We start from the raw sequence: 17,500 nt of genomic DNA on the forward strand, positions 1-17,500 counted from the left end.
CTAAAACAGAAAACCGATATATGATATCAATAACCAATTGAGAAACCACTAATGTTTATATAATAAATATATACATATTTTTTTTTTGAAAAGTCACTACTATAATTCATATCTCGAGCTGACATTTTGAGTTTGATATACACATGGTTTCCTTAAAGTATAAGCAAAAGTGCATGTCTTTTACAATCGATAAAAACAGAACTATATATTATTGAATATACCACTGTGGTACTAATGGTACGTGGGCTCCATCTCGTGGAAGAAAGTATTTTATTTTGCCATATTAAAACACAGTGTTACTGTTCAAAGTGTGTGTAATGTTACAGCAACCCAAAAATGTCAAATAAAACCGCTGTTATGTTTTTAATGAATACTTAGGCCTACTACGCTACTGTATTTTAATGCTGGTTATTGTAGTGGAGAGCCATGAGTTTTCTGAGGTAGTACTCGGAATATACTTTAACATAATATAAATAAATGTATTTTGTATTTTTTTTTAAATATTGTAATCAAATAAATAAAAATAAATAATTAAATTGTTTGTTAAATAATCACTTAATGTATGTATTCATAAATTATTAATTTCGAAAATGTTTGATATTTATATATTGGAATTTTAGGGAGACCTTGTATATTTACCGTATTTTTGGAGTATAAGTCGCACCGGCCGAAAATGCATAATAAAGAAGGAAAAAAACATAAGTCACTGGAGTATAAGTCTCATTTTTGGGGGAAATTTATTTGATAAAACCCAACACCAAGAATAGACATTTGAAAGGCAATTTAAAATAAATAAAGAATAGTGAACAACATGCTGAATAAGTGTACGTTATATGAGGCATAAATAACCAACTGAGAACGTGCCTGGTATGTTAACGTAACATATTATGGTAAGAGTCATTCAAATAACCATAACATATAGAACATGCTATACGTTTACCAAACAATCTGTCACTCCTATTCGCTAAATCCCATGAAATCTTATACGTCTAGTCTCTTACGTGAATGAGATAAATAATAATATTTGATATTTTACGGTAATGTGTTAATAATTTCACACATAAGTCGCTACTGAGGAGAAGTCGCACCCCCGGCCAAACTATGAAAAAAAACTGCGACTTATAGTTAGAAAAATACGGTAAGTATATATATTCCAATATATTTTCATCTTGGAATAACAATTGTTTTAAGAGAAAAAACACACAATTTATGATTTTAATCACTCACATTCCTCCGCCATCTTCCTCCTGCCAGCCGGAGCAGGCGGGCTTGTGCGAGCTGCTGGTGGGCGGAGCCTTCTACTGCCTGGGCATGGTCTTCTTTAAGAGCGACGGCATCGTGCCCTTTGCCCACGCCATTTGGCACCTCTTCGTGGCCACGGGGGCGGCCGTGCACTACTACGCCATCTGGAAGTACCTCTACGCCCAGCCCGTCAGCCCGGTCCGGACCTCCAGATGACAGCGCCGCTGACCCCCCAGTGAGCTGTTAACCCCGCCCCCTCTAACCCCTCCCCCCCTACTACAGGCCGCCACAGAACGTTCCATTTCAACTGGCTGTAGTTTGCTTCCAGGGGAGGGCACATCATTCAGTGTCTTTGTGTCAAGTGTTTACACTCGCTATGGTGACTTCACCGTGCTCAAGTTCATTTCAGAGCGCTTGATGGTGTTTTTTACTGCTAACAACTTTCTTTGACGCTCATTTGCACATCAAGCATGACTGTTTATAGCGGGGGTGTCCAAAGTAAGTCCTATATTATTATTTTTTCACAGACAACACAAAACTACCATTATTCAGGTTGTTTTTGCCTCATTCCTGTGAGAACCCTGTGTGTGACGGGAGCATTAAGGAGTGGACCTATCCAGGACTAGCTGCAGGGTGCTGGAACAACCACCAGGTAGTAGGGGTGTGAATCTTTGGGCACCTAACGATTTGATCCAATTCCTGGGGTGACTATTCGATTCAGAATCGATTCTCGCGTTAACTCTATTCTCGATTCAAAACCGATTCTCGCAATCTTTCATTTGGTATAATAATTGAAACTTTAATGAAACCGATTGCAGGTTAGAAGAAGCTTCTTCTGGTTGCATGAAGATGGCCGAAAAACGTCTTTAAAAAAAATAATACATTATGTCAGGTTCAAACACTGATGACATCTATTAAACAAGACAAGAAGCAAGAAAATCAAACCGACAGAATTAAATTTGGCTCAATGAGGAGAAACACGTAGAGTAGACACTGTACCTTTTGTACGGTGTCGTCACACGCTCTGACGAAAGATTGTACGCCTCCTCTTTTATTTGGACTTTCCTGATTACATGGTAACAGCTGTTTCTAAGGGACTGGGGTCGTAAACAGCCATCGCCTTTGATTACAAACAGTTCAAAGAAAAGGTCGTAAAACGGTTCAAAGAAACAGAACATCCTGTTGCTTCCCATCCTACACAGTGGAGTTTTACAAGCCTTCTTGGTAGGATCAAAGACAGCTTTTGTCTTCTCGCCGGGCGAGCTAAACTCAATGTAACACAAAGTTTTGTGATAACTTAGATGCAATTATTCTAACACATTCATATATATATATATATATATATATATATATACACACACACACAATCTTTTTTTTATTTTTATGGATTTTTGAAAATGATTAATTTATTTTGAATCATGATGAATAACAATTGCGATTCGGATGTCAGTCCATTTTTTGTGCACCCCTACCAGGTAGCATATGTAAGCAGATAATGTATCATCTCTTTTGAACATATCAGGTCGGAACTGCATTCTTCACTCACGCTTTAAGTGTGGGCTGAGGCAACAATTGACCCAGACCCACTGTAGTTTGTTTGTATGTCCCACTCCTTAACGCTTCAGTCACACGCAGGATTCTCACAGGTATGAGGCAAAAATAAAACCTTACCTACTTAAACATGAATGTTAAGTAGGCTCATAGCATGCAATTCAAGATAGTTCTAGCTTTCTTTTCATATAATTTTGATGATTATTGCTTACAGCTGACGAAATCCCTGAATTTAAAATCTAGAAGAATGTTGGGGTTTTCAAAAACTGTGAGCCGTGACCATCAAAATGAATAAAGGCTCGACATACCTCACTTTGCATGTAATGAGTTCATATCACATATTAGCTTCACATTTGAAGTTGAATTGCCGACTTGCCGTAGTTTTGAAGCAATGCGTGATGGGAATCCGGATGTTGTGTCAGTGTATTAACGTGCCGGCTGGTATAAACACACGCTGAGAAATAGCTCCGTTGCCCCCTCCCCACCCCCGCGATCCTGAAAGGGATAAGCGGTAGAAAATGGGTGGATGGATGGAGACTCGGGTGTTTAAGAAAACGAGATGATTGAATGTTAAATGAAAACCAATTCATATTAGATTAATAAACAATTATTACCATATAAACACACACAAAAGTACCATTGAATAATGGTATTTTGTCCCAGGTGCCAAGAATCGGTGCCGTATCGGTTCAAATGTTGACTTTTGGGCACCCCTGTTTTATAGTGTTTTTTTGAGTGGTAAACACACTAATATATTTATATATTTACATTCTAAGCAGAGGGTATGTACAGATTCATACAATATCTATTTATGCAGGACAGTAATTCAGACTTTGACGACTTTTTGGTTTATTTTTTTCCAGCGAGTGTGGGGCAAGTCGACACTGCCGGAATATTAATTTTATTTTACTGCCACAAGTGACAGCACAGTGCAACGTAAACATGATCGTACCAAAAGCTTTTAAAACACTTTTTTAACCGACAGGCGCCGTAAATAATGCAAGAAATGCCGCACATTAACGCCGTAAACAACCAAGGGCGACATCTTTGACGTCATTGTTGTTTCTCTCCTTCGTTCCTCCCTCTCTGCACTTTATTTGCCCCCCAAGAAATTGCAGTGTTGTATAAAATGGACATACTTACCATGACAGAGTTGCGCGTGTGATGCCCTCGCCAAGTGACCAAATGTGTGTTTTTTAATCGCTTCTATTTTAAGCACTTTACTTTTTAAGGAATGGTTAGTTCGAATAATCTGATCCCCATCAAAGTGTCACTACTCGATCATCGCCTTCATTTGGAGTCGTTTTCCAATTCCGGAAGTGACTGCATTCTCTATGGACAGAAATGTTTTTTATGCAACTAAACAAATTGTGGTTTGCAACCGAAAAAAGGATTTGTTACTATAGTGATGGGTACCGAATCTGTACTTTTTTTTTTTTTTTTGGAAACAGATCGAATCCCGCTGGTCTGATTCACGTAAAATCCAACGGTGCCTGTTTGCCGACTTGCACTTCGGCATTTTGCCATCACTCCAGCAGCACTGAGAGCGGACTCAGCCAAACTACTAACTAGTAATGTTGCAATTCTCAATGCCAACAAATCAACTCCAAAAAAAAAAGCTCCAACGTAAGCAAAGTAAGGCTCCACTTTTCCAAAGATATGCGAGCATGATGCTAATATACATTGGTTTTGCTTGTTGACATGCTACTGATTAGCATCAGCAATTTTACATGGCGATTTCAGCGCCTCTAAATATGTTAATGAAAACGACAACTAAGATGCATTTTACAATCAAACAGTTGGTGCCTAATAAGTACAATATTTACTGTATTAACACTTTTTGGAGCGCAACAAAAAACACTATACCAGGGTTTCTTAACCTTTTTGACTTCGGGGCCCAACTTTTCCACGAAAGAGGAGCTGGGCCCACTTAAATATTAACACTAAAATAGTAGTGTTATCTTACTTTTTATTTGAATCATATTCGATAATTACAGTGCTGAAATATATAGAAATAAAAATGTATTAATCTAATAAAATAATACAAAAGTAAAAATTATTTTAACTAAATTTAATAATAAATCATTTATATTATATTGTAGCTGAGATAGGCTCCAGCGCCCCCCGCGACCCCAAAAGGGAATAAGCGGTAGAAAATGGATGGATGGATGTTTATTAATAAACTATCAATGAAATGAAAATACAGCTTTACCACTTTAGTCATAATTTTTGCACTTAAGAAACTTCTATGACTTTAGCTCCAGACTTTTATTTTTTTAACTACTGTCCCAAGTGGTGGGAAAGTGTTTTACAACTGGGTACCGCTGTGGCCCAAACGGACCACAGCTGAGAGACAGATATGTTTTGGCGGGCCCTCTAGGGGGCGCTCATGGTTAAGAAACACTGCCACAAACTACACACTACTGCCATCTCTTGGACTTGCAACTTAATGTCATACTTGCAAAGGAGACTCAGAAATGTGACAATAAAACAAAAGCTATAACAATTGGACAGCATTTATCATAATCAGCTCATATTTAAATGAAAAATTAGATTTTATTAAAAACAATATTTATCAACACACAGAAAAGAACAGAAAATTGGTACTGCTGACTACCAATATCAAACCTAGCTACCAGGAATTGGTACCGTATTGGTTAAAATGTGAACAATACCCATCCCTTTATCAACCAAAACTTTTAAACTTTTTTTTCCAGTTGCAAATAAAAACATTTTGTTTGGTTGCATAAAAAGACACAATTCTCTCACCAGCAACCAACAGAGTGCGCCGTGAAGAGGTTAAGAAAAAAAACCCCAACATGGCAGTTGCTTGAAGGTGTCGCATGACCCGTAAGAAGCCAACCGGATTGACAGTAGAAGAAGAAGAAACCTGCGCACAGTGCATCCGGAAAGTATTCACTTTTTCCACATTTTGTGTGTGTTACAGCTTTCTTTCAAAATGGAATAAATTCAACGTTGTCCTCAAAATTCTATACACAATACCCCTAATGATATTGGGAAAAGTAAAAAAAATAGTACAAATGGCTGGAACGGGTGGAAGTACCCAAAGATAGGTGAGCCAAGCTTGTGGCATCGTATTCAAAAAGACTTGAGGCTGTAGTTTATACCAAATATGCATCAACAAAGTAATTAGCATTTTTTCGTTTTATTAGCAAAAGCTGCAAAACCGTACTGTAATTGATCCTTGCATTATTTTGAGGCCTCCAACAAGCACACAAAATCACCGATTTTTGCAAGCGTGTCTAGTCTGAAAATGTGAAAATTTGGGATTACCAAACACAAAATTTCAAAAGGGATTCTCTAGCGCCACCTTGAAAATATATATATTTTTTAAATTAGCTCCTGCCACCAGATTCACGTATCGTCACGAAAACCTTTGGAGACCGGACGCACGTAAAAGTCTCAAAAAAGCTAAAGTCGGCCGTTTTGGTTTCTGTCAGCTATTTTTAGGCCAAAAACAGGACTTATGTGCAAATAACACGACAGATACTCGACAGATAGAAGATGACGAATTACAGAGGAATTTTGCCTAGACCAGATCTTGGTCAGGCAATGGCAGCATAAAGTGCCGTATGGATCGGTACCTATTCGTATCTGTTAGTGGGTGGAGCCTGACGTCAGAAACTGCTCAATCAACCATCAAACTGTCAATGATCATATCTCCTTCCAAACTCATGTGAAGCTTTTATGGTTGGGATATCGACACCAATATCACCCCCTCGTGGTGGAAAATGATAACGGTCATAACCTCCCTCCATAATCCTATGATCCTCTTGAGATTTTTGACGGTAGGTCGGGGAGGACGTGACTGCACGCATCATACTTTGAATTAGAGATGTCCGATAATGGCTTCTTTGCCGATATCCCGATATTGTCCAACTCTTAATTACCGATTCCGATATCAACCGATACCGATGTATACAGTCGTGGAATTAACACATTATTATGCCTAATTTTGTTGTGATGCCCCGCTGTATGCATTAAACAATGTAACAAGGTTTTCCAAAATAAATCAACTCAAGTTATGGGAAAAAAATGCCAACATGGCACTGCCATATTTATTATTGAAGTCACAAAGTGCATTCTTTTTTTTTAACATGCCTCAAAACAGCAGCTTGGAATTTGGGACATGCTCTCCCTGAGAGAGCATGAGGAGGTTGAGGTGGGCGGGGTTGATGTGGGGGTGTATATTGTCGCGTCCCGGAAGAGTTAGTGCTGCAAGGGGTTCTGGGTATTTGTTCTGTTGTGTTTATGTTGTGTTACGGTGCGGATGTTCTCCCGAAATGTGTTTGTTATTCTTGTTTGGTGTGGGTTCACAGTGTGGCGCATATTTGTAACAGTGTTAAAGTTGTTTATACGGCCACCCTCAGTGTGACCTGTATGGCTGTTGCTCTGCATTCAATTATGTGTGTGTAAAAGCCTTAGATATATGTGACTGGGCCGGCACGCAAAGGCAGTGTCTTTAAGGTTTATTGGCGCTCTGTACTTCTACCTACGTCAGCGGTGTTTTAAAAAGTCATACATTTTCCTTTTTGAAACCGTTACTGATAATTTCCGATATTACATTTTAAAGCATTTATCGGCCGATAATATCGGCAGCCCGATATTATCGGACATACCAACTTTGAATAGGAAAAAAACAAATTTTCACATTGTCATTATGGGGGTATTGTGTGTAGAATTTTGAGGACAGACATGAAACGACTCCATTTTGGAGTAAGGCTGTAACGTAAAGAGTGAAGCGCTGTGAATACTTTGCATACGCGCGGCGCGTACAAGCACTGTTGTGATGGCGGTGAGGCGCAAACTGACGAGTCGGCGACATCCACGGCCGTTTTTTAAAGCGCGTGCAGAGCGTGTTTGAAAACCTTCAAAAGTCATGTTTACGTGCCACACTCAATGGGAACGTGAAGCTATACACAAGTATTGTTGTACAATCTGGCCCAATATGAAGCCATCTCAGGTGTGTGTGTGTGTGTGTGTGTGTGTGTGTGTGTGTGTGTGTGTGTGTGTGTGTGTGTGTGTGTGTGTGTGTGTGTGTGTGTGTGTGTGTGTGTTGTATTTCTACCCTTCTTGAGACATCAACAAGGAAAGGTACCTTCCATATGAGGAGGTGTGAACAAGTGATGACATAAATCATGGTCCCAATACGAAAAACCTTATAGAGAATGTCTCATTTGCACCCCTGGTGGTGAAATCTATCAAAACGAGGGTGGTCCCAAAAAGGAGGGATTTTTCAAATAGACTGTCTGTTTAAAAAGGTGAAGTGAATGATATTTATATAGCGCTTTTTCTCTAGTGACTCAAAGCGCTATACATAGGGAAACCCAATATCTAAGTTACATTTAAGCCAGTGTGGGTGGCACTGGGAGCAGGTGGGTAAAGTGTCTTGCCCAAGGACACAACGGCAGTGACTAGAATGGCGGAAGCGGGGATCGAACCTGGAACCCTCAAGTTGCTGGCACGGCCACTCTAGCAACCGAGCTATATAAAAGCGCTCCCCCGCTGGCCAACATATGAAATAACTACTCAGTGGCCTTGTGGTTAGAGTGTCCGCCCTGAGATCGGTAGGTCGTGAGTTCAAACCCCGGCCGAGTCATACCAAAGACTATAAAAATGGGACCCATTACCTCCCTGCTTGGCACTCAGCATCAAGGGTTGGAATTGGGGGTTAAATCACCAAAAAATGATTCCCAGGCGTGGCCAGCGCTGCTGCTCACTGCTCCCCTCACCTCCCAGGGGGTGGAACAAGGGTGATGGGTCAAATGCAGAGGGCAAATTTCACCACACTTAGTGTGTGTGACAATCAGAAGTGCTCCCCCTCTGGCCAACATATGTAATAACAAGGGTGTGTAAGAAATTGAAATGCGCCCCCTTTAGCCAAAATTAATTTAAAAAAAATTTAATAAATATGTATACAGAGACATACTGTAATAACTTGAAGAAAATAATGAAGATTAAAAACCAATGACAAACAAAAATTAATTAAAAAAAACGTACTTTTTTATATTTGCTTAGTCTGTACTGTATATATTAATGTTGTAAATACAAATCTTTTTTGGCCAAAATTAATTTAAACAAAATAAAAAAATATGTATATAGACATACTGTAATAACTTGAAGTAAATAATGATTAAAAACCAATGACAAACAAAAAATTAAAACAATTTTTTTTTATAATTGCTTAGTATGTGTTTTCTGTTGTGAATGTGTCCGGGGTAGATATGCATTCTACTGAGGTGGCAAATCATGATGCGTTTAGTCGATCGCAGCATCAAGCAAACAATCTGAAAATTCCCGTCGTATCAATTCCTAGATATGGTCGAAACTATTTAAAGTGCACTACGTATAATAAACGCAACATTATTAATATTTCTACTACGGATAATTTAAACAAAAACTCGTCAAAACAGCCCAATACTTATAATATGGGCTTTTTAAACATAAGATCATTGTCTCCCAAAACGTTATTAGTTAATGAGGTCATTAGAGACAATAATCTTAACGTCATTGGTCTTAGCGAAACCTGGCTCAAACCAGACGAATTTTTTGCGCTAAATGAGGCATCTCCTCCTAACTATACGAATGCGCATATTGCCCGTCCCCTTAAAAGGGGTGGGGGGGTCGCATTAATATACAATGAAAACTTTAACCTTACCCCTAACCTAAATAATAAATACAAATCGTTTGAGGTGCTTACTATGAGGTCTGTCGCACCGCTGCCTCTCGATATGGCTGTTATCTACCGCCCCCCAGGGCCCTACTCGGACTTTATTAATGAATTCTCAGAGTTCGTTGCTGATCTAGTGACGCACGCAGACAATATAATCATAATGGGGGACTTTAATATCCATATGAATACCCCATCGGACCCTCAGTGCGTGGCGCTCCAGACTATAATTGATAGCTGTGGTCTTACACAAATAATAAATGAACCTACGCATCGCAACGGCAATACGATAGATCTAGTGCTGGTCAGGGGTGTCACCACCTCCAAAGTTATGGTACTCCCGTATACTAAAGTAATGTCCGATCATTACCTTATAAAATTCGAAGTTCTGACTCATTGTCAACAAACTAATAATAATAATAACTGCTATAGCAGCCGCAACATTAATGCCGCCACAACGGTGACTCTTGCTGACCTACTGCCTTCGGTAATGGCACCATTCCCAAATTATGTCGGCTCTATTGATAACCTCACTAACAACTTTGACAATGCCCTGCGCAAAACCATTGATAGTATAGCACCGCTAAAACAAAAAAGGGCCCCTAAAAGGCGCACCCCATGGTTTACAGAGGAAACCAGAGCTCATAAATTATCATGTAGAAAGTTGGAACGCAAATGGCGCGCGACCAAGCTTGAGGTTTTCCATCAAGCATGGAGTGATAGTTTAATATCGTATAAACGCATGCTTACCTTAGCTAAAGCTAAATATTACTCAAATCTCATCCGCCTCAACAAAAACGACCCTAAATTTTTGTTTAGTACAGTAGCATCGCTAACCCAACAAGGGACTCCTCCCAATAGCTCCACCCACTCGGCAGATGACTTTATGAATTTCTTTAATAAGAAAATTGAACTCATTAAAAAGGAGATTAAGGACAACGCATCCCAGCTACAACTGGGTTCTATGAACACAGATACAACTGTATCTACGACGGATACTGCAATACAAAATAGTCTCTCTCTTTTTGATGAAATAACATTAGAGGAACTATTACAGCGTGTACGTGGGATAAAACAAACAACATGTTTACTTGACCCACTTCCTGGGAAACTTATCAAGGAGCTTTTTATATTATTAGGTCCATCAGTGCTAAATATTATAAACTTATCACTTTCCTCTGGCACTGTTCCCCTAGCATTCAAGAAAGCGGTTATTCATCCTCTGCTCAAAAGACCTAACCTTGATCCTGACCTCATGGTAAACTACCGACCCGTGTCCCACCTTCCCTTTATTTCGAAAATCCTCGAAAAAATTGTCGCACAGCAGCTAAATGAACACTTAGTGTCTAACAATCTCTGTGAACCTTTTCAATCCGGTTTCAGGGCAAATCACTCTACGGAGACAGCCCTCGCAAAAATGACTAATGATCTACTGCTGACGATGGATTCTGATGCGTCATCTATGTTGCTGCTTCTTGATCTTAGCGCTGCTTTCGATACCGTCGATCATAATATTTTATTAGAGCGTATCAAAACACGTATTGGTATGTCAGACTTAGCCTTGTCGTGGTTTAACTCTTATCTTACTGACAGGATGCAATGCGTCTCCCATAATAATGTGACCTCTGACTATGTTAAGGTAACGTGCGGAGTTCCTCAGGGTTCGGTTCTTGGCCCTGCACTCTTTAGTATTTACATGCTGCCGCTAGGCGACATCATACGCAAATACGGTGTTAGCTTTCATTGCTATGCTGATGACACCCAACTCTACATGCCCCTAAGGCTGACCAACACGCCGGATTGTAGTCAGCTGGAGGCGTGTCTTAATGAAATTAAACATTGGATGTCCGCTAACTTCTTGCAACTCAACGCCAAGAAAACGGAAATGCTGATTATCGGTCCTGCTAAACACCGACATTTATTTAATAATACCACCTTAACATTTGACAACCAAACAATTACACAAGGCGAATCAGTAAAGAATCTGGGTATTATCTTCGACCCAACTCTCTCGTTTGAATCACACATTAAGAGTGTTACTAAAACGGCCTTCTTTCATCTCCGTAATATCGCTAAAATTCGTTCTATTTTATCCACTAGCGACGCTGAGATCATTATTCATGCGTTCGTTACGTCTCGTCTCGACTACTGTAACGTATTATTTTCGGGTCTCCCTATGTCTAGCATTAAAAAATTACAGTTGGTACAAAATGCGGCTGCTAGACTTTTGACAAGAACAAGAAAGTTTGATCATATTACGCCTATACTGGCTCACCTGCACTGGCTTCCTGTGCACTTAAGAAGTGACTTTAAGGTTTTACTACTTACGTATAAAATACTACACGGTCTAGCTCCGTCCTATCTTGTCGATTGTATTGTACCATATGTCCCGGCAAGAAATCTGCGTTCAAAGAACTCCGGCTTATTAGTGATTCCCAGAGCCCAAAAAAAGTCTGCGGGCTATAGAGCGTTTTCTATTCGGGCTCCAGTACTATGGAATGCCCTCCCGGTAACAATTAGAGATGCTACCTCAGTAGAAGCATTTAAGTCCCATCTTAAAACTAATTTGTATACTCTAGCCTTTAAATAGCCCCCCTGTTGGACCAGTTGATCTGCCGTTTCTTTTCTTTTCTCCTCTGCTCCCCTTTTCCTTGAGGGGGGGGGGGCACAGGTCCGGTGGCCATGGATGAAGTGCTGGCTGTCCAGAGTCGGGACCCGGGGTGGACCGCTCGCCTGTGCATCGGCTGGGAACATCTCTACGCTGCTGACCCGTCTCCGCTCGGGATGGTGTCCTGCTGGCCCCACTATGGACTGGACTCTTACTATTATGTTGGATCCACTATGGACTGGACTCTCACAATATTATGTCAGACCCACTCGACATCCATTGCTTTCGGTCTCCCCTAGAGGGGGGGGGTTACCCACATATGCGGTCCTCTCCAAGGTTTCTCATAGTCATTCACATCGACGTCCCACTGGGGTGAGTTTTTCCTTGCCCGTATGTGGGCTTTGTACCGAGGATGTCGTTGTGGCTTGTGCAGCCCTTTGAGACACTTGTGATTTAGGGCTATATAAATAAAGATTGATTGATTGATTGATAGTATGTATATATTATTAATGTTGTAAATACACTTATTTATATATCTAGAAAGGGTGGTCCTAAAGAGGCAGGCATTTTTCAGAGGTCTCAAGAAGGTAAGAAATACAAGAATGTGTGTGTTGTCATTCAAAGCCTCTCTGGTCCATGTTTACACATGAATGCATGATTTCCGAGGATCAGTCGGCGTACTCCGCAGCTCCAAAAGCAGCAGTTTTTCCTCTCAGGATTTTTTTGCATCGTTGGAAGCTGCTTCCCTTTAAGTCCACATTCCAAAGTAGGGCGCCGAAGTCCTCGCATTTAAGCCTCAAAAAGATCCACGCGAAAGGGAGAGAGAGGAGATTTGGGGCAGAATTAAACATCTTTGGAAATGTCTTAATGATAACTAAAACAACTACAAAAAAAAGCTGGTTGCAGCTTTGAGTTAGCGTGCGGACATTTTGATTCACAAATCTTGCAACCAAACTTCCTCTTTTTTTTTTTTTGACTTGTCCCCACGATTTTATTCTGGAAAAAAAACAAAAACAAGGTTTGACAATACGTGATGACTTTTAGCGAGATATTTGCTTGATTGTTCTTTGTGTTTGCAGATATTTCTTTTGAGTATCTTTAGTGTGGTGTTTCACGTTGCAGCTCGCTGAGAGGCGCTTAATGTGCCTCGCTCTTAAAGTTACAGCAACATTCCAGAATGTTCTTTCAGGGGGGGTGGAGGGAGGCAGGGCCGCCCCACCGGATCAGGCGCTGTGCGCTCAGGGCCACGTTTTGCACGTAAAATATCAATTCCTCAAAAGACATGGTGCTACATATTACAATTTTACCACAAAAGTATTCCTAGCCCCTTCCGGCTCTGTCACTGATAACAATCTAATGGCAAATGTCCCCACTGTCCCTCGTGGTCTGGTAAGGCACTCAAATTTCCCTTTGCTTGTGCTGTTAAATGATTAATATTTTTAATCAGATTAATCACACTTTTGATTTGGATTAACGGTGATTAATTAGATAAAATACTTGCTTACTTGTTGTGTCGCACTGAAAAAAATAGTGCCGTCAAATGATTAATATTTTAAATGGGATTAATCAAATTTTTTAATTTGGATTAATCGTCATTAATCACAGTAAAATACGTACTATTAGTGCTTTCAATGTTGTATATTTTAAATGTGATTAATTGTGATAATCACAGTAAAATACTTGCTTACTTGTTGTTTTGCATTAAAATAAACTAGTGTGGTCAAATTATTCATATTTTTGATCAGATGAATCACACTTTTTAATTGGTAATAATCAGGAATACAATAAAATACTTGCTTGCTATTGTTTCGCACCCAAAAAACTAGTGTTGTCAAATGATTCATATTTTACTCAAATTACTAACACTTTTGAATTTAGATTAGTCGAAATTAATCACAGTAAAATACTTGCTCACTTGTTTTGCATTAAAATAAATTAGTGCAGTTAAGTGATCAGATTAATCACACTTGAGTTTAGATTAGTCGTGATTAATCACAGTAAAATACTTGCTTACTTGTTGTTTTGCATTAAAACAAACTAGTGTGGTCAAATGATTAATATTTTAATCAGTTTAATCACACTTCTGAATTTAGATTAGTCGTGATTAATCACAGTAAAATACATGATTACTTGTTTTGCATTAAAATAAACTAGTGCGTTCAAATGATTATTTTTTAATCAGTTTAATCACACTTTTGAATTTGTAATAATTAGGATTAATCACAGTAAAATACTTGCTTACTTTTGTTTCGCACTAAAAAAAAAACTAGTGTTGTCAAATTATTAATATTTTAATCCAGTTAATTACTCTTTTGAATTTAGATTAGTCGTGATTAATCACAGTAAAATACTTGCTCACTTGTTGTTTTGCATTAAAATAAATTAGTGCAGTTAAATGATCAGATTAATCACACTTGAGTTTAGATTAGTCGTGATTAATCACAGTAAAATACTTGCTTACTTGTTGTTTTGCATTAAAACAAACTAGTGTGGTCAAATGATTAATATTTTAATCAGTTTAATCACACTTCTGAATTTAGATCAGTCGTGATTAATCACAGTAAAATACTTGATTACTTGTTGTTTTGCATTAAAATAAACTAGTGTGGTCAAATGATCTGATTAATCACACTTTGGAATTTATATTAGTCGTGATTAATCGCAGTAAAATACTTGCTTACTGTGCGGTCAAATGATGAATATTTTCAATCAGATTAATCACACTTTTGAATTTAGTTTAGTCGTGATGAATCACAGTAAAATACTTGCTTGTGAATGTCATTCAAAACATTTTTTAAATGTTTTGCTTGAATGTAAATAGTTTATTTGTATAAAACCTGATAAAAGTATTATATTTTTTGTATTATTTTGAGGCAAAATTATGTATGCTTATGCATTGACCTGATGACTGACTTTATATAAAAACCACGCCGTCTTTTAAAGAAAAATATAGGATGGCACTGTAACAATATTCATGTAATATTTAAAATTATTTCCTTATTCCTTTTAATCCATCCATCCATTTTCTACCGCTTATTCCCTTTGGGGTCGCGGGGGGCGCTGGAGCCTATCTCAGCTACAATCGGGCGGAAGGCGGGGTACACCCTGGACAAGTCGCCACCTCATCGCATTCCTTTTAATTTCATGCAATATTTTTGAGTAAAATTATTCATTATTAAAGAAACAAAAACTACCATTGGCTTTGTTTGAAATATTTCAAGTTTCGCCCTTCAAGTCTTCCTGTGTCTTATATTCTGAGTTTGTAAACGATAACAAAAAACGACCCAAAAAAATTATTTTGGGATAAATAAATCAAAAGTTTCTAATCACTGTGGTATCGTGACTGTCGATACTTGTATCGATCTACCCAACCCTGTTTACATTCAAGAGCTCTCGCTTAGCAGTTAGCATGGCTTCCTGTATCCTCCAATGGTGTGTGGTGTAGCGTGTTCAGCTAGTCCTTGTCCTCCAGTGATAATGCTACTTGTAAGAAAGTTGCTTTATTGTGCGCCATGGAGGCGAGGATTAATTAGCTGCCATTTGGAGGACAAGAATGTGTCGTGGACGTGCATTATCACGATTTGATTATGGTTTTAAAAGATCTTTCTTCGGTCAAATTGATATCGCGTAACACACAAAAAATGAAATGGGGGGCCTTGGATTAAAACTCTGCTTCGGGCCCCAATGTATCGAGGGGCGGCCCTGGATGGAGGTAGAAGTAGTAGTGTGGTGATTGGTTGAAGGAGGTAACTCCTAGCTCGAGGTGTTTGATGTGAGGGAATATTGACATCAACATAAGAGTACTAAAGTGTTCTTTAGTGTTGTTTTTATAATACCATGTGATTGTCAAGCTGCTCACTTCTTCTTCCTTGTGACTTCAAGACGACTCAAAGGTTTCATTGTGACTGTGGTGCTTCTGTGCTGTGACATGATGCCAACAATGCTTTTATCTTTTCTATCTCTCTTGTGATAATAAAGAACAAGATTTTTCATGCACTCCACTTGACACTTTTGTTACAGTGCAGCTTGTTTTTTAAATTGTTTTTATTTTTTGTTTATTTAAGAGGCAGCAGTTTTTTGCCTTCAGCGCTGCGGTTTGAGTGTGATGTACGACTGTCTACTGTACAGCCTACTGTAAGTACTGGACCGCAACATGAGTGATAATGTCAAGGCATTATTGTGGCGCTTGCAATCTTTTGACGCTTCGTTCTAGGGCTTGAAACAGATTTTTTTCAAAGTGCAGCCTCTTTTGTAGCACTATTGTGTTATTTTAAAGGTGCCATAAAAAGAGAAAATTATTTTTCAGCCTTTTATTACAGTAAAAATACTATAAAAAGAATAAAAAATAGATTATATCAAACTGCAGAAATGTGATACGTATTACATATCTTACATAATGTGTGTATGTGTATGTGTGTATATATATATACAGGTAAAAGCCAGTAAATTAGAATATTTTGAAAAACTTGATTTATTTCAGTAATTGCATTCAAAAGGTGTAACTTGTACATTATATTTATTCATTGCACACAGACTGATGCATTCAAATGTTTATTTCATTTAATTTTGATGATTTGAAGTGGCAACAAATGAAAATCCAAAATTCCGTGTGTCACAAAATTAGAATATTACTTAAGGCTAATACAAAAAAGGGATTTTTAGAAATGTTGGCCAACTGAAAAGTATGAAAATGAAAAATATGAGCATGTACAATACTCAATACTTGGTTGGAGCTCCTTTTGCCTCAATTACTGCGTTAATGCGGCGTGGCATGGAGTCGATGAGTTTCTGGCACTGCTCAGGTGTTATGAGAGCCCAGGTTGCTCTGATAGTGGCCTTCAACTCTTCTGCGTTTTTGGGTCTGGCATTCTGCATCTTCCTTTTCACAATAACCCACAGATTTTCTATGGGGCTAAGGTCAGGGGAGTTGGCGGGCCAATTTAGAACAGAAATACCATGGTCCGTAAACCAGGCACGGGTAGATTTTGCGCTGTGTGCAGGCGCCAAGTCCTGTTGGAACTTGAAATCTCCATCTCCATAGAGCAGGTCAGCAGCAGGAAGCATGAAGTGCTCTAAAACTTGCTGGTAGACGGCTGCGTTGACCCTGGATCTCAGGAAACAGAGTGGACCGACACCAGCAGATGACATGGCACCCCAAACCATCACCCAACCATGCAAATTTTGCATTTCCTTTGGAAATCGAGGTCCCAGAGTCTGGAGGAAGACAGGAGAGGCACAGGATCCACGTTGCCTGAAGTCTAGTGTAAAGTTTCCACCATCAGTGATGGTTTGGGGTGCCATGTCATCTGCTGGTGTCGGTCCACTCTGTTTCCTGAGATCCAGGGTCAACGCAGCCGTCTACCAGCAAGTTTTAGAGCACTTCATGCTTCCTGCTGCTGACCTGCTCT

The 17,500-nt window shown here is 39.1% G+C and overlaps 1 protein-coding gene across 1 annotated transcript in view; it reads left to right on the forward strand.

Annotated features, from left to right (window-relative positions):
• The window catches only part of LOC133621828 (monocyte to macrophage differentiation factor 2-like), a 40,369-nt gene extending 35,349 nt beyond the window's left edge, over positions 1–5,020 (forward strand). The window contains exon 7 of the mRNA XM_061984216.1: positions 1,255–5,020. Coding sequence (XP_061840200.1) covers positions 1,255–1,458 — 204 coding nt within the window. The 3' untranslated portion in view covers positions 1,459–5,020. The remainder of the gene's footprint in view (positions 1–1,254) is intronic.
• Positions 5,021–17,500: the final 12,480 nt, after the last annotated feature.

Source organism: Nerophis lumbriciformis, linkage group LG25 (genome assembly GCF_033978685.3).
Source record: "Nerophis lumbriciformis linkage group LG25, RoL_Nlum_v2.1, whole genome shotgun sequence".
Classification (NCBI taxonomy): domain Eukaryota; kingdom Metazoa; phylum Chordata; class Actinopteri; order Syngnathiformes; family Syngnathidae; genus Nerophis; species Nerophis lumbriciformis.